This window comes from Gorilla gorilla, chromosome 9, assembly GCF_029281585.2.
Source record: "Gorilla gorilla gorilla isolate KB3781 chromosome 9, NHGRI_mGorGor1-v2.1_pri, whole genome shotgun sequence".
Classification (NCBI taxonomy): Eukaryota; Metazoa; Chordata; class Mammalia; order Primates; family Hominidae; genus Gorilla; species Gorilla gorilla.
Genome location: NC_073233.2, coordinates 125,944,038 through 125,960,096, shown reverse-complemented (window position 1 = coordinate 125,960,096; position 16,059 = coordinate 125,944,038). Strand labels below are relative to the sequence as shown.

General features: G+C 49.5%; 1 protein-coding gene across 2 annotated transcripts in view; it reads left to right on the top strand.

Annotated features, from left to right (window-relative positions):
* SMIM35 (small integral membrane protein 35) overlaps positions 1 to 15,280 on the top strand; it is an 83,095-nt gene extending 67,815 nt beyond the window's left edge. Inside the window, exons 2-5 of one of the 2 annotated variants that reach the window (XM_055355021.2) lie at positions 3,099 to 3,215; positions 4,168 to 4,201; positions 5,021 to 5,153; positions 12,541 to 15,280. In XM_055355021.2, coding sequence (XP_055210996.1) covers positions 3,099 to 3,215; positions 4,168 to 4,201; positions 5,021 to 5,120 — 251 coding nt within the window. In that variant the 3' untranslated portion in view covers positions 5,121 to 5,153; positions 12,541 to 15,280. The remainder of the gene's footprint in view (positions 1 to 3,098; positions 3,216 to 4,167; positions 4,202 to 5,020; positions 5,154 to 12,540) is intronic. The other variant, XM_055355022.2, reaches the window with a different exon arrangement.
* The last annotated feature ends 779 nt before the right edge of the window (positions 15,281 to 16,059 follow it).

The window sequence follows — 16,059 nt, the reverse complement described above, 5'->3', positions numbered from 1 at the left end:
CTTCTTGTATGCATGAAATATTTTATAATAAAAATTTAAAAGTATTAAAAAGAAGACTAAAGAATATTAGGTAAAGGAGCATCCCAGAAAGATCAAAAGGCAAAATAGAGTAATTGTTTCTGCAAGCTGCCTAAGTCAGAAGGCACTGTGTAGAAGACACAAAAAGGTAACAACGGAGACATAACATCTCCTTCCCTCACCTCAGGGTCTCTGGAAGGCCTGTGATTTCCCTGCTGGTGCTTTCCTACTGGTATTTCCTACTTTTGGACAGACTTTTCTTTGATGAAACCCTTCAAACCCCAGCTTCCACAAACACCACCAGTATCACTATGACGCTGTGTTGACATCTGTCCGTCCACCTGTGAGTCACTAACCCTTAGTTCTTGAAGATTTGAGCCCTTGGGTCACTGTCCCTCTCTCTGTCATCCACAGAGATGATCTTCTTTGACCTTGGCCTCTTAGTTCCTTGCACTCCTTTCCTCTAATTACTGTCTCTTGCTTGGATATTGCAGTAGCCTCCTGACTGGTCCCCCTTCTCCAGCATCATTCCCTACTTTGTCAATTCTTAACACAGTAGCCAGCCAGAGACATCCTTTTAAAACATTGGGTCATGTCCTTTATCTGCTCCAAGTCCTCAAGTGACTCCCCATCTCACTCAGAGGAAAAGCCAAGCTCCCCTCATTGTCTTCAGAGCACTACATTATTTGGCTCCTGGTACCTCCTCTCCTGCTGCCTTCCTGCTCATCACCCAGGGCTCCTGGATGCTTCTGGAACCTGCTAGGCATGCTCCTGCCTCATTTGTACCTACTGCTCCCTCTGCCTAGACATTTTCACTCTAGATACCTCTAAGGCTTGTTTCTTCTCTCACCTCCTGATATGGTTTGGCTGTGTCTTCACCCAGATCTCATCTTGAATTGTAGTTCCCATAATCCCCATGTGTTGTGGGAAGGACCTGGTGGGAGGTGATTTAATCATGGGGGTGGGTACCCTCTTGCTGTTCTCCTGGTAGTTAGTAAGTTCTCATGAGATTTGATGGTTTAATAAGGGACTTTCCCCGCTTTTGCTTGGCACTCTTCTCCTTCCTGCCGTCATGTGAAGAAGGACGTGTTTGTTTCCCCTTCCACCCTGACTGTAAGTTTCCTGAGGCCTCCCCAGCCATGCTGAACTGTGAGTCAATTAAACCTCTTTCCTTTATAAATTACCCAGTCTCAGGTACGTTTTTATTAGTAGTGTGAGAATAAACTAATACACCTCCTTTAGGTCTTCTCAATTGTCACATTGGTCATAAGACCTTCCTTGACCACTTTATTTAAAACTGCTCTCTCCCTTCGCAATGCTTTCTTTCTGCTTAATTTTTTTCTCTAGCATTTACCACCCTCTAATATGCTATATAATTCATTTCTTTATTTAGTTTATTGCCTGTCTCCCTTCACTGGAGAGGCTCTCTATGACTTCCCTGTCTCTCTTGTGGATACAGGAATCATTTGGTTACTCTCATGCCATGACAGCAACTCTTCAAGGTTGTGTGAGGCTCCATGTGGCAAGGCATCCATATGCAACTATTCTTATCTGGGCTCTTGCTGTCTTAGAGCTCAGCCCAGCTCTTGGATCCCACAACTCCATCTGGGAATTCTATTGCCTTCCCGGGGCTCGACTTTGGAGCAGGGAACAAGGTTGATCTCTCTGGGACCCATTGGCATCTTTGTAACCTGGCCTTTTTCTTTATCTCTTTCATCTCTCTGGGCTGGAGATTTTTTCCTAGTATGATGAGGAGGGTAATTCTTGTTCTGGCTCACTTCTTGTCTATGCTGTGAATTCTTACCCTTTCTCTAAGGGCCTGGGTTTTTGTAACTTAAAACTGAAAAGAGAGACCCCTTCCCTCTGCATTTGGCTGTCACATTCTGTTCACTGAGTAAATAACCTGGTTGCTAGTGAGAGGAAGGACCAAGGGGCGTAGCATGGGCATACCGTTTTTAATGGGAGAATTGTGAAATACTTAAAAAATACAGTTGCACCATTTGATAATACTAATGACAACAACAACAATAATGATATAATTTACATCTATTGAGCATTTAGTGTATGTCAGATCCTCTCCTAAGTGCTCTCTACATGTGGTATCTCTTTTAATTGTCACAACAATCTATGTGTATTTAATATTAGTCTTATTTTCCATCAGAGCAGTTGAAGTTCAGCAAGGTAAAGGGACTTGTGTGTGTCAGGGTCTCACAGCTTGCAAATAGTGGATCTAGGCTTCAGATGCTAGCCTGCACCTAAAGTCTGAGTTCAACCACTGCACCTCCTGGCCTCTTGGCAGTATCCCTGGAGCCTCAGGACACCAAATGGGGAATCACTCTATTCTTCCACACTCCTGGTACCTTATCGGGCAGGAGTGGGGCTGGCCTTCCTGATTCCCTGCCCTGGCAGAGGTGGGTTGTCCCTAGGGTGCCCCCACTGTCAGCCTCTTCCTCAGAACCTGGTTGTCCTTTCTGCTTCTACCATGGCCTATCTCATCTCCTGCAGGTTTCCAACCTCTCTCTCTCTCTCTCTTTCTTGGTTTGACCTTACAAATAAAATATAAATTTAGCTAAGAGCTCATACCACAAAAAGGGAAGAAGTGGTAAGTACAGGCAGCAAACAGAGCCCAAGGGTTAACACCCTGCTGCCACTGGGTGCATGGGCTTTGCAAAGGGGTGGAGGGACTGAGGGTCCCTGGTCTGTGTTCTTGGACCCTCCAGGTGGCCCCTGACCACCTGGCTCATGCTGAGGCTGGACCTCCCAGGCTCACCCCGACACAGGTAGAGCTTTTTCCAGGTAGAATATGCCTGTGGCTTCAAAAAGACCTCAAACAATCTCTACTATCAGAGGACTATTCCTTTGGATTAACAAGCTCCAAATACCGATAGGCTCACTCTAAAAATTCAGGTGTCAGACATTTTCATCTTAGTATAGCTGGGCTGAATCACTGGGCTCAGAGCAAGGCTCCCAGAGGCCAGTTATGTTGGTAGGCAGTGGGAAGGGAGGGGAACTTTGGAACATGGTGCAGGTGGGTTGATGCAGGGGGCTGTGGGAGGGTGCACAGCTGCATGTCTCTGCAGGTGAGGACTCCATCAGCACCTTGGGCCTGATCCTTGGCGTGGGGCTCTTGCTGCTGCTCGTGTCCATCCTCGGCTACAGCCTGGCCAAGTGGTACCAGCGCGGGTACTGCTGGGAGGGTGAGTGTGCACTGGGCCCTGTCGCCCCAGTTCTGCCCAGCTCCTCCTCTCCCATAGCAGTTGGCAATGCCTGGCAGGGCTGCAAACTCTTCAGCATGGTGGGATGCAAAAATATTTCCTGTGGTGGTTGCAGTGGTTGAAGACTTGAGTGGGTGGCTGAGCAGTTGAGGTGGTGAGGTGGGGCAATGGTACTTTTATCAAGAGAATGGGGGCTCCTCCCACCCCAGCAAGCAGCCAGCTTCCTCCTCCCTCAGAGCCCATAGAAGTCCATGCCAGGGGTCTCTGTGGGCCCCCAAGGCCAAGATCAATGGGCTAGACAGGCCAAGCTCCAACAGGCTCCTTGTGTGTCTCTGCCCCTGCCTGTGGGTCTTGGGGCCCTCTCCTAAGCTTGTGGAGGTATCAGCTTCACTGGGAGCCTCCTGGAATTTGCTGTGGTGTTCTCAACTCTGAGACATAGCTGCACTTTTCACTGGACTCTGGGAAAACTGGAAGGGTGTGCTGGAATGCCAAGGGGTAGAAACTATTTCCTAGATCTGCAGTTAACTTTAACAGAGTACATGGATATTTGTTGAGCACCTACTATGTGGCAATGCACTTTTGTTTAATATGATTTTCTTTAAAATTCCACATGAGGAAGACATTATTATAGCCTTCATTTTTATAGATGGGGACATGAGGCTAAAGTCGTGGAGTTAGAATGAGGTGGAGTCTGAATTCAAGCCGAGGTCTGGTTCTTTTGGGCTCCAGGCTAGGACTGCCTTCATCCCAGGATAATCAGGACCGTTAATGGGGGGCCCTGAAGGAGGCTGGGATGCTCCCACACCATCCTGAGGTTCAGCCCAGCCACCCTACTCCTCCAGACAGGCGTGAGGGAGCACCAGACGTTCTTAGAAGGGTGACGGACTGCTTCCCCTGGAGGTGCTAACCCTCTCTTTTTGGATTGTCTTCCTAGGGCCTAATTTTGTCTTCAACTTATATCAAATCCGGTGAGTAAATTCAGGGAATATCTGGGTGAGGTGGGGGTTGGGGATAGATATAATGGAAAAAGAATCAAAGATAGATTAAGAACTGACTGGTTCCCTTTCCTGTCTTCTGTTCATGCCCCTAAGAAAATAAAAGAAGAGCACGAGAATCCATTTAGAAAAGTCCCATGAATTAAAATTTGAACACAGACAGGACTATGTGAAACCCTGATGACAATGATCTCCTTAACACTCACCCTTAGGCAGGGAACATCCATCCACCCATCCATCCATCCATTCATCTATCCATCCATCCATCCATCCATCCATCTCTCCCCCAAGCAGACAGAGCTTGCCTTCCTTTCTTCCTTCCTTTCCTTTCCTTCCCTTCCCTTCCTTCCTTCCTTCCTTCCTTCTTTCCTCCTTATCATTTATTCAGAAAGATGCTATCATAACCACCACTACTGCCGTATTAGTTTCAAAGAGTACAAAGATGACTGGGCATAGTCTCTGTCTTCAAGCATTTCATGTCTCTGCTGGAGACAGGTCTGATTACAAATAATGTAATCTCAGGCACAAGATGGTATCAGAAAGAAGAGCATATCAGAAAATCAGGGATTCAGGGAGTGCGAGCCAGAAGTCCTCTTGGCGTTGGTCATCTCATCTACTTGCCACAGGCAGGGCTGTACCTCCTTTGGCCCTGAGAGATGATTATGGTAAGTGGCCCACTTCCTTTTCTGGAAGACAAGTCAGTGAGTTGGTGCCCTGGAGTCAAGGGAGATGGGGACCCAGGGAGAGGCTAGGTTATCAGCTCCAGTAGCCTGATTGGATCATCTTTTTCAGGAACCTGAAGGATCTGGAGATGGGTCCACCCTTCACCATCAGTGGTCACATCAGCAGCACAGATGGTGGCTACATGAAGTTCTCCAATGGGCTAGTCTGATGCAGAGACAGCAACTTGTGAAGCCCTGGGGAGGTGAGTTGGAGTTGGGAGAGCTGCCGAGTGAGCCTGATGTCCAAGTAAGGTCCTAAGAGGGTCCAGTCACCCAAGCCTCGCACCAAGGACCACTTGGAACCCAAAGAGATTATCTGGTTCATCCCCTGTCTTCTGGTGCCGATCTCAGGCTTGGGTCATGTTTTCCCCCACCCGCTTCTGGCACTGGGCCTGCCCTGTTTCCTCCTGTCCACCCAATCCATGCCCGGCCTTTCCTTCCTGGGAAGGTTCTGTTTGCATTCAAGGTGGAAGCTTCTAGAGCACAGCTTTTTATCTTAACTCTTGCTCTGAGATAAAATTTCCAGATGGCCAATATCTCCAAGAAGCATCACTCTAGCACTTCCGTTCTGAGCTTTCTGAGCCCAGGAGCCTCCCCTGCTTCATGGCCCGCCAACTCTTTGGCCACACGTTCCCTTGCCTGCCTTCAAGCCCATCCCTTCCCCACATCTCAGTTGCTTTTTCCCATTCAAACCATTTCTCCCTTGGGCAGTTCTTGCCCCTCCCAGGCTCCCCTGGACTGCCCTCATCCCCTCGGATCTTCAAGGCCTGGCCTGGCCCTTCATTGTGGAGAATGAGGGGGTCTCCTCTGGATACGCCACCAGGCTATGGTGTGGGAGTCCTGGGGAGTCAGGCCTCTGGGAATGGAATCTGGCTGGGCAGCAGCAGCTTTCTCTCAGAACTAAAAGAGGCCACCATTCCTCAGGAGGAATCTAGATCCCAGGAAGCCCCTGAGCCTGTAGGAGGGGTCACAGATGTCCTGGAGAACCAGCCCTGCCCAGTGCAGTCCAGTGTGGGCGAGGCCTCCAGACACCAGGGGGAGCTTCTTTATGTGGTATCTCCAGTTACCTGCCCTTGTAGGGTTGACCAGGGGCCAGAAAGCCAGTCATAGCTTCAATAAGCAAAGTTATACAGAGGTGATTCCAGACATGGTTTTAACATTCCCACCTGAGGCCAACTTCCCTGAAGCCTGAGCTGGGCCTCGACTCTGCCCTGCCCCCTCTGTACTTGATTCCAGCACTTTCAACCCTCCCCCTGCCCCATCCCCAATCTGGGCCTGTTCTCTTACTGCTCAAGGCCTCAGTGCCTCCCAAACATGGCCAACTCCCAATTTTGATGTGCAGTGCTGAGAACAGTCTAGAAACATGTTCTTGTCGCCTAGGCTCCTGCAATGGGGTGGGCACGGGGGAGTGGGTGAGTTCTACCTTACAGTGTTCTGCACTTCTTGTGCAAAGCCTGTCCTGTGGCAAAAGTGGGCCAGAAATGGTGGGAGTGTGAAGAGGAACCCAGGCGAGGCTGAACAAACCAGATAATGCACCAGGGAAACCAGGAATCCACTGTAGTTTGGTAGACAGCAGGGCAGTTCCCCTCGTGAGTCATCACTCCTTTCTCCGGTCTGTGCCCTGCAGGACTGGAGGCAGAGTGTGCACAGGACATCAGCTTAGAAGGTGCTTAGTGCAGATTTGTTCAAACCAGAGAGGCAGAGTCCTTGGGGCTCCTGTGGATGGAGTAGGGCAAGAGAAGGGAGCCTGTCACTGCTGAAACCTGCAGTTAGAACAGCCAGCTGCCAGCCTCTCTGCTAGCAGCCCAGCAACAGATGCAGGAGCCCAGTACAGCAAGTGGGAGGAGGAAGGAAGCTGTGTGATTTCTCTTCTTATGCTCCCTTTCCCAAAGCCTCATTTCTCATTTTGGGTTCTAGCAGATTGTAGAGGAAGGAAGGTGGGGAGCCTTACCAGCCCTTACCCCATTTTCTGCCAGGGTCTGGAGGCCATTCTCCCAGCATAGCCAGGCTTTGACTTAATTACCGAGTCTCTGGATTTGGAGGTCTTCAGCTGAGTCTTCTGCCCCTGAGTAAGTGGGAGTGAGGAAGGCCCCTTAGTGGTTCTGAGACTCCTCCCTTCCTTGAAGGCCTCTTGGAATAGCAGGGAGGGGAGATGAGTTGTCTTCGGCTTCCTTCCTTGGATTTCAATTCTGAGGACTGGGGCCTCTTTCCTAACCCCTGAGGTTTGGGCCCCAGTAAAACTTTCTTTCTTTCTTTTTTTGAGATGGAGTCTCGCCCTGTTGCCCAGGCTGGAGTGCAGTGTCGGGATCTTGGCTCACTGCAACCTCCGTCTCCCAGGTTCAAAGGATCCTCCTGCCTCAGCCTCCCAAGTAGCTGGGGTTACGGATGTGCGCCATCATGCCCCACTAACTTTTATATTTTTAGTACAGATGGGGTTTCACTATGTTGGCCAGGCTGGTCCCGAACTCCTAACCTCAAGTGAGCCACCCACCTCGGCCTCCCAAAGTGCTGGGATTATAGGTATAAGCTGCTGCACCTGGCCCGGCCCCAATAAAACTCTGTACCCGCACCCTGCCTAGCAGGGATCCTGGGTCTGCAGTCCATGCCCGGCCACCCTAGGCCCCCGGAAGTGCTCAGAACTCAGTAGCCTTGGGGAATCTTGAAAGGGAGGATGGAACCCAGGACCCAGGTGGCCCTGGCCCCAGGTCTGTGGCTTCAGGTGAGGAGACGGGGACAGCTGCCCGGGGCTGGGAGCACGGAGGGTATTTCCCATCCTCGGGAGCAGAACTGATACTGGGCGACTTCCTCTTTTAGGGCCCTCTGACGCACCCTCTGTCCCCTCAGCCTCCCCCTCTTTTCCTTACTTCCGCAGGCTACTGGCGAGCACAGCTTTCTTCACCCTTGGGGCCTGGGCCTTACCCCTGGACTTTGCGTGTTTCTGTTGAGGTCTCTAAAGGGCAGATTCCAGCTTGTTTAGAAACGATTCGGGAGCAGATGCCTAGAAACCCAGCCACAGGTTTGGCTGAGCCAGGCACTGGCTGGGACCCAGACCATGGCAGTGCCAGGGCCTCTCCCAACACCTTCCCGCTACCTTTTTACGGCTCTTCTTTCCACTGGCTCTAAGAGCCCAGAGACAGTCACGGGGGCTGGGGGTCCAAGGGCTGGCTGGTCCTGGTTCCTCTGCCACCCTTTGGTGCCTTCTCTGGGGCTATTCTCCAGCCTGGGTGGCCTCTTGTCCCCGCAGCCCCTCCCCTCCTGGCCATATCTAGTCTCTGTGAGATGGCTCAAGTCCATCTTTGCTGTGACTTTGCTCAGGGCTCGAGACTTGATACCACCCATTTTGATCTGAATTGCAGGTGGCCACATTTCCTCCATTTGTGCTGTTCCTCAACCAGGCTGAACCCTCTGCCAACAAAGTTATGTCCCATAGGTCTTTAGTAACTCCTAAAACTGGAGCGTGCTGGAGGAGGTCAGTAACTACTTGCCGAGTAGAGAAGAGACACCCACTGTAGCCACAGAAGGCTGCTTTGTCCTAGAAAATTGATCAAAATCATGATGAGGCTGGGAGGCGAAGAGGGAGCTTTTCTCTCCTCTAAGTTCTCCTTGAAGTCTTAATGATCTCGTCCCATGCCAGTGGCATTGGAGGGGGCCAGGTGCCAGGAGCCAGGAGGGCAGTGTCTCTGGTGCCCCTCTGTCTGCTTCAGGAGTCTGAGAAACTCAAAGTAGGAGCAGATGGGAGGATCATTATTATCTTTTTAAAGACTGCTTAGTGATCAAAAGGAGGAGCAGAGACTGTTTGCACAGTCCACAGTCCACAGAACACAAAGCCTTTTCTTGCATGGTACTGCATTTTGAGCCTTATGTCAAGCTTGAGACACAGGGATTATTCTTGGTCCCGTTTTACATATGGGGGCACTTGGGTCAGAAAAGCAGCGTGCTTTACCCAAGTTCCACAACTGGCTACTGGCTGCACCAGAGCTGAGCAGAGTCTGCACCCTCATGGATGTAGCTGACATCAGGGCGTAAGGATGAGAACTGAATGTAGTATAAGGTCTGGTTCTGACCCTGCCCTGATGTGCTGTGTGGTCATGGGCTACTTACTCCACCTCTTTGGACATCTATTTCAGCATCTGGAATCAAAAGATTGGACTGTTTTTCCAAGGCTTCTCCTGGTTCTCACCTGTAGGAGAGCAAAGACCTCATCTACTTTTTTTTTTTTTTAAAGCGTCTGCATTCTCAGTTCTTAGCATATAGCCTGGTCCATAGTAGGTGCTCAGTAAACAATTAAAAGATGCAAGTACAAAGTGTCAATATATCTTTCTAATTTAGGAGATGGCAGTTGAAAGGTGATGGCTGCAGTTCCCTAGTGGTCTAGGATTCTAAGCATTACTTAGCCTTTCCTTGACTCTGCATGTGTCTGACCAGGTTCCAAGTCTGGCCCATTCCCAACCAAATCGTTCTTTACCTGTAGGGTGAAACGCTAACATTTGCTGAGCACATCAGTGCAGGGCAGAGGCTTATGATGCACGTCTTCATCCTCACAGCCTCACAGGTGAGGGAACAGAGGCCCAGAGTGCTGTGAAGTGATTTGTTCAAGGCCAAGCAAGAATCTATTTTCTTTATAATCCTTTGTCACCCACTTCTAGCCTCAGTCCAAACTGGCAGCTATCCTAACATCCTTGGCCCCCAAGAACATACTCCTCCCTCCAGATGGTCTCTAATCTCTTTTTGGGGTCTCCTTGTGTGGTGAGAAGGGTGCTCAGGAGCTCATTCCTCCCGAGGCCCCATCCTCAGCTCTGAGCTTCCCACTGACCCACGCCTCTTTCTTCCTTTTGTTTTTTTAGAACTTCCTTGACCTCCAAATCACCAAATTCTGCCCATTCTTCATGCCAGCTCAAATTTCCCTTCTCCAGGGAGACTTCTGTAAGACCCATGGATCTTGTGCTCTGCTGATTTTAAATACAGATAGTCTCAGGCCCCCATAACTTTATTATTGATTATTTCTTTGCATTCATTTATTCACGCTGCTTCCATAACATGCCAGGAACTATGCTAGGCACCATGGGGGCATGCAGTCTCCCTGAAATTAACCTTGCTTTCTCCTATTTGATGGGCATTTCTTGCAGGCAGAATCAGGTTTTAAACTTCTTCTGAGTTCTCCATGGTACTTTGCATGGCTCTGGCCATAGCCAGGAACTTCTCAGGAAATTGTGTTGAAACCTCTCTTCAGAACATCTTGGGCATTGCTTCATCCCTGGTGCAATCCTAGGTGCTCTGAAAACCAAAACTTTTGATCTCTCCCCATCCTTGACTACATTCAACCTTGTGCTCATGATCAGTTACATTTCTGAGAGAGAGCACACACATGACGATTTTTCTATCTTAAAGGATAACCTAAGGAATGATCAAAACCGTGACAAGGCTGGCAGGTGAAGAGGGAGCTTTTCTCTCCTCTAGGCTCTTCTTCAAGTCTTAATGGTCTTGTCCCATGCCAGTGGCATTGGAGGGGGCCTGGTGCCAGGAGCCAGGAGGCCAGAGTCTATGGTGCCCCACTCTCTGCTCCAGGGGTCTGAGAAACTCAAAGTGGGAGCAGATGGGAGGATCATCATTATATTTCTAAAAACTGCTTAGTGATCTAAAACCATCTAGAAGCCGTGATATTTAAACAGATCTGGTACAAAACAGGAAGCCAGTGGCCTGGTGAATTCTCACACTTGGAGACCAGAAGTGAAAATGTTCTGCCTGCCCAGAGTAGCAGCAGGCCAGCAAAACAACAGGTGTGGCTGGGCACGGTGGCTCACGCCTGTAATCCTAGCAATTTGGGAAGCCAAGGCGGGTGGATCACTTGAGGTCAGGAGTTCAAGATCAGCCTGGCCAACATGGTGAAAACCCATCTCTGCTAAAACTACAAAAATTAGCCGAGCGTGGTGGCTCGTGCCTATAATCCCAGCTACTAGGGAGGCTGAGGCAAGGGAATTGCTTGAATCTGGGAGGCAGATGTTGCAGTGAGCTGAGATTGTGCCACTGGACTCCAGCCTGGAGACAGAGCAAGACTCTCAAAAGAAAAAAGAAAAAAAAAAAAAAAGAAAGAAAGAAAGAGAAAAACAAACCAAGAAAAAAACAGGTTGGGCAGTGCTGGAGGTGAGTTTTTATCTGCAGAGCTATTGGGCTGGTCTACTCCTCCCTAATCAGGAGGATGCGGTTTCTCATGATAAGCAGAGAACCACCGGGGGGATGATGGTGAGCAGTATAAGAAGTCACATCTTCGGCCAGGCACAGTGGCTCACACCTATAATCCCAGCACTTTGGGAGGCCAAGGCAGGCGGATCACAAGGTCAAGAGTTTGAGACCATCCTGGCCAACATGGTGAAACCCTGTCTCTACTAAAAATACAAAAGTTAGCTGGGCATGGTGGTGCCTGACTGTAGCCCCCACTATTTGGGAGGCTGAGGCAGGGGAATCTCTTGAACCCAGGAGGCGGAGGTTGCAGTGAGCCAAGACTGCACCACTGCACTCCAGCCTGGCAACAGAGCGAGTCTCAGTCTCAAAAAAAAAAAGAAGTTACATCTTCTATTCTAGTCCCATTTCCTCCCCTTGTAGCTGGTGAGTGCAAGCTCTCTGAGCCCCTGATGCTGTGCTTGTTTGTATAAGGCTGCCATTGGACCTGAGGACTCTGAGGTCCCTTCCAGCTGGGAGGCTATTTCAGAGCTCAGGTAACTCTGAATAATCCTTTTTCACCCACTTCTAGCCTCAGTCCAAACTGGCAGCTACTCTGACATCTTTGGCCCCCAAGAACCTACTTCTCCCTCCAGATGGACTCTAATCAGTTCCACAGTGCTGGGTGGGGGTGGGGAGTGGAGAAGGAGGTGGGTGGAGACACCCCTGTGTGTGTGTGCGTGTGTGTGTGCGTGTGTATGTACTACACAACTGAGCCAAGAAGGAGAAGGATCATGTCTGATTGCCTTTTGTATTTCCAGAGGGCCTGCCCATGACAGAGGCTCAGTGAATGTTTGCCCAAAGAGTGAATGCATGTTGAATGTTTTCATGGTCCTTTGCCTTGTCTCTTGACCACATCCCCTTGCCTTCCCATTTGGTCTATAGCCCTGAGTTCCTACTACACCCAAGAGTTGTAGGGTGAAAATAGCAGGGAAGGGACCCAGCATGGTATAATATGACTCAGCTAGGAAGATGACAAGCCTGAAGATAAAATTTAAAATCATAGATATATACAGCCTGCTTTTCTTTAGGCTCAGTCTAAGTGCCTCCCAAGTATCTGTGCAGCCACAAGCTACCATCACCACTGTTGCCTTCTCATGTTTGGATACTATGCTTCTTCAAGTTCCTTCCCACGAATGGAAGAAATTCATTCATCCATGCATTCATTTATTCATCAAAATTTATTGAGTATTGAGCACCCATTGCGATGTGTTAGGCATTGATTGGGTGCAAAGGACACAGACAGAAATCAGAGGGGTTTTTGCTGCCCAGGAGCCTACAGTCAGTACTGCATGTAGCACACTCAGGGATAGCAATGTGCCCAGGGCACTAATTAAAGAAGTCAACTTGAAGACTACTGTGTCCATTTCACAGATGAGAAGACTGAGGCCCAGAACTGACATGATAGTTTCATGTGGAGAGAACAGAAAGTGGCTGAGCATTCTTTCTACTCCCTGGGGCTGTTGCCTCTTCCTGTTTGCCTTTGGAGCATTTCCAGACCAACAAGCTTGCTGCAGCAGTCCATCCGACCATTCGCATATTATAGCATACCATGTGCGGGGTGTCCCTGGAGCTGTCAGTGCTGCAGAAGCAGTTGGAAGTGGAGTCAGTGAGTCTTTCAATTCTTTCAAAATGTTGATTGTGAAAGATGGGAGAGAAGGTGGTGCTGGCCAGTAAGTTTTCAGAACCTTTGGCTGTCTTCCCCAAGGAGGCCTCCCAGAAAGCGCCAGCTGGGCCAAATGCCCGCTCTCCACACGCCGTCGACCCCTGTGCACATCCCCATGACAGCCCGTACAGTCAGTGCCTCCCGTCCTCCTGGCCTGACAAAGTCTCGTCTGCAGTGCCCACTGCCTGCCATCTGCTTACTGCCCAGCTCCTCCAGTTCTGGGGGAGCCCATGCAGCTCTGTGCACTGCATCAGGAGGACTGCGGTATAGAGATTAGACTGAGGGAGCAGGAGTGGATGCAGAGGAGCAGGACAGAGCCTCATGGTGGTCCAGGGGAGAGGTGAAGACGAATTTGACCAGATGACAGTGGGAGGTGGTGACAAGTGATTGGATTCACCATCTATCTGGAAGGTAGAGCTGATAGGACTTACTAAGGAGTTTGATGGGGCAGAAAGGGCTGACTCCTGGATTTTTGGCCTGAACTAGGGGAAAGATGGTGCCATTTATCAGGTGGGGAAGACTAGGGGAGGAAGGAGTGTCGGGGGAATCATGAGCTCTGTTGTAGACACTATAATTTTGAGATGTATGCTAGACGGAGCTGCTGATGAGGCAGCTGGATAGAGTTCTGGAGAGAAACCCTGTTTGGGCATTTGGAAGCCACCAGCATCCAGATAACACTTAAAGGTGTGGACTGGGTGATAACAAGTAGGGGGCAGTGAGGAGAAAAAGGACTGATTTTAATAGAACAAGCAGCGAATCAACAGGTTGTTCCTTAAAGAGGTGACTCAGTGTGTGCTGGAATCACCTGCAATGTGGTCACTATAAGTTGTTTCCCTAGCAGGTCCTTGGGAACCGGTTTTCAGAAATTCTGGGCCTTGGGGAGCAGCTTAGGAAGACAAATACTCCCATGTAATTCTGATAGAGGCAATCTTCTGAGAAACTCTGCCTTAGGGGACAGGTAGAGGGGATGTGGGGAGGTGGAGGGCAAGGGTCACTTCCAGGGCTGGGGTGACCAGATAGTAGGATTCTGAAGAAAGTTCCTGTTCTCTCCAGGGTCACTGTGAGGTCTTAATCTCCACCATGCCCTTCTGCCCCATGTGGGTAGAGGTAGACAGGTGTGGCACCCTACACCCAGGCCTTTGCAGATCATGTACTAGTCTGTACCCCTCCCTGAGCCTCTCAGCTCTACAGATTAGACAACTTACTAAAGGGAGCCCTCAGCTGCACCCTTGATGGGCTTTGATTGACCAAGGAGCCCCAGTGAGGCTCCTGGCTGGGCTCTGCAAGACAGATACTAAACACAGCCGTGGCTCCTGTGACTTGACGAGTTGAAGGGATGGCAGCCTGCTTTTCCTCAAGGCAGGAAGTCATCGCGTGAATATTCTAACTGCGTATTGGCTGCAGGGGTTTGGGGATCTTCTCCAAGCCGGCGTCCTTACCTTCACACTAAGGGCTATGAGCTCATTCACTCTCACATGGGAATCCCTAGCCCTGAGCCTCACAGATCCAGGCCAGCCTTGCCAATTGCTGAAAGACCTTTTCTTGGATGACTTGTCATTATTAAGCCAGAACTCATCATCTCCCCTCTCCCTCCACACCTGTGTCTCCCTTCCATGTCCATATTTCGCTTTTCTCATCATCGGGTTCAGGTGTGACTAGCACTTCTGAGACCTCCTTCTTTCACTCCAGCCTGTTGTCCCATCTTGATAATTCTTCCTTTAAAATGTCTTTGAGTCTGTCCCTTTCTCTCTGTTCCCACTGCCCCTGCTCAATACTGTCATTTGATTAGACTATTGTATAAGCCTCTCTTATGAACTGAATATTTTTGTCTTCCCCAAATTCATGTTGAAGCTCTCACTCCCAATGTGACGGTATTTGGAGGTAAAGCCTCTGGGAGGTAATTGGTTTAGATGAGGTCATGAGGATGGGGCCTCCAAGACGGGATTAGTGCCCTTGTAAGAAAGTGGAAGAGAGACCAGAGCTCTTTATCTCCACCGTGTAAGGCCACAGCAAGAAGGAGGCCGTCTCTAAGCCAGGAAGAGAGCCCTCCCAGGGAACTCACTCAGCTGGCACCTTGATCCTGCACTTCCCCACCTCCAGAACTGTGAGAGATAAATGTCTGTTGTTTAAGCCACCCAGTCCATGGTGCTTTGTTATAGTAGCCCAGCTTAAGACAGCCTCATACCCTGTTTCTCTGCCTCGTGCCTCATCCTTCATGTGGAATACTAGTTTCTTTCACATCACTTATCACTGATTGTAGTAATACATTTGTTGTGTTTCTTTGCTTGGTGTTTATCTTCATAACCAGATGACAGGCTCCATGAAGCCATGCTTGTTTGGTTCACCACTCTGTACCCAGGGCTGCACACCATGTCCAACACATAACAAGTGCTTCATAATGTTTTTGACAAAATGAAATGCTGACTACAATAAAAGTCTCCAGCCAGGTCTCTTTGCCTCCTTCCCCATCCTTTCTGATTCATTCTGATGCTTTGGTTAGAGCCATATTCTTAAAACACAAGTTTTATCCTACCCAGTCCTTCTTCGGCAGAGTGTTTATTGGGTCCCACAACCCTTTTTGGAGGTTTATGGGAAATTAAGTGAAGTTAGGATCGAGATGATAGTGGGAAAATGTGCTGTGTGTCATTAATAACAATGCATTTAATTTTAAATTGGGGTTTACTTCAAACCCAAAACTGTGGGTTTGCTTTTTTAACCCATGAGCACAACAGGAAACGAATGAGTCAAGCTTCCTAGTATCTAGGGTCCTCTAGGTTGAGGCTTGATCAAATCAGCCCTGACTGCCCGGACCTGCCACTTAGGCAGCAGACCTGTCAGTGGTCCCAGGTGGTCACAGCCTACAGCTTCCCTTGCTGTGCTGTTCCCACGTGGGGCTCAGAGACCTTCCACCCAGCAGAGCAGCATGGGCTCTGGGGGTGGGACCCAGCTTCCTAGGGACTGTGTGTCTTCTGTGAAAGTGTGAACACTGAGGCGGGGGGATGAATATATGCTGGGTAGACAAGGCACACCCTGACTATAGCTATTTACAAAGTTGGGAAAACACAGTTTATTGAATTTCCTCTTCACTCAACGGTGGCCCATTTACCCCCTCTCTGTACTAAGAGGAAGTTCCATTAGCTCACACAAAGACAGCATTACGCATTCCTCAGCTTGGAAAAGCCCTTGAAGGAGATTGCTCAGTTGAAGAACAGCCGGGGCCTTCTGTT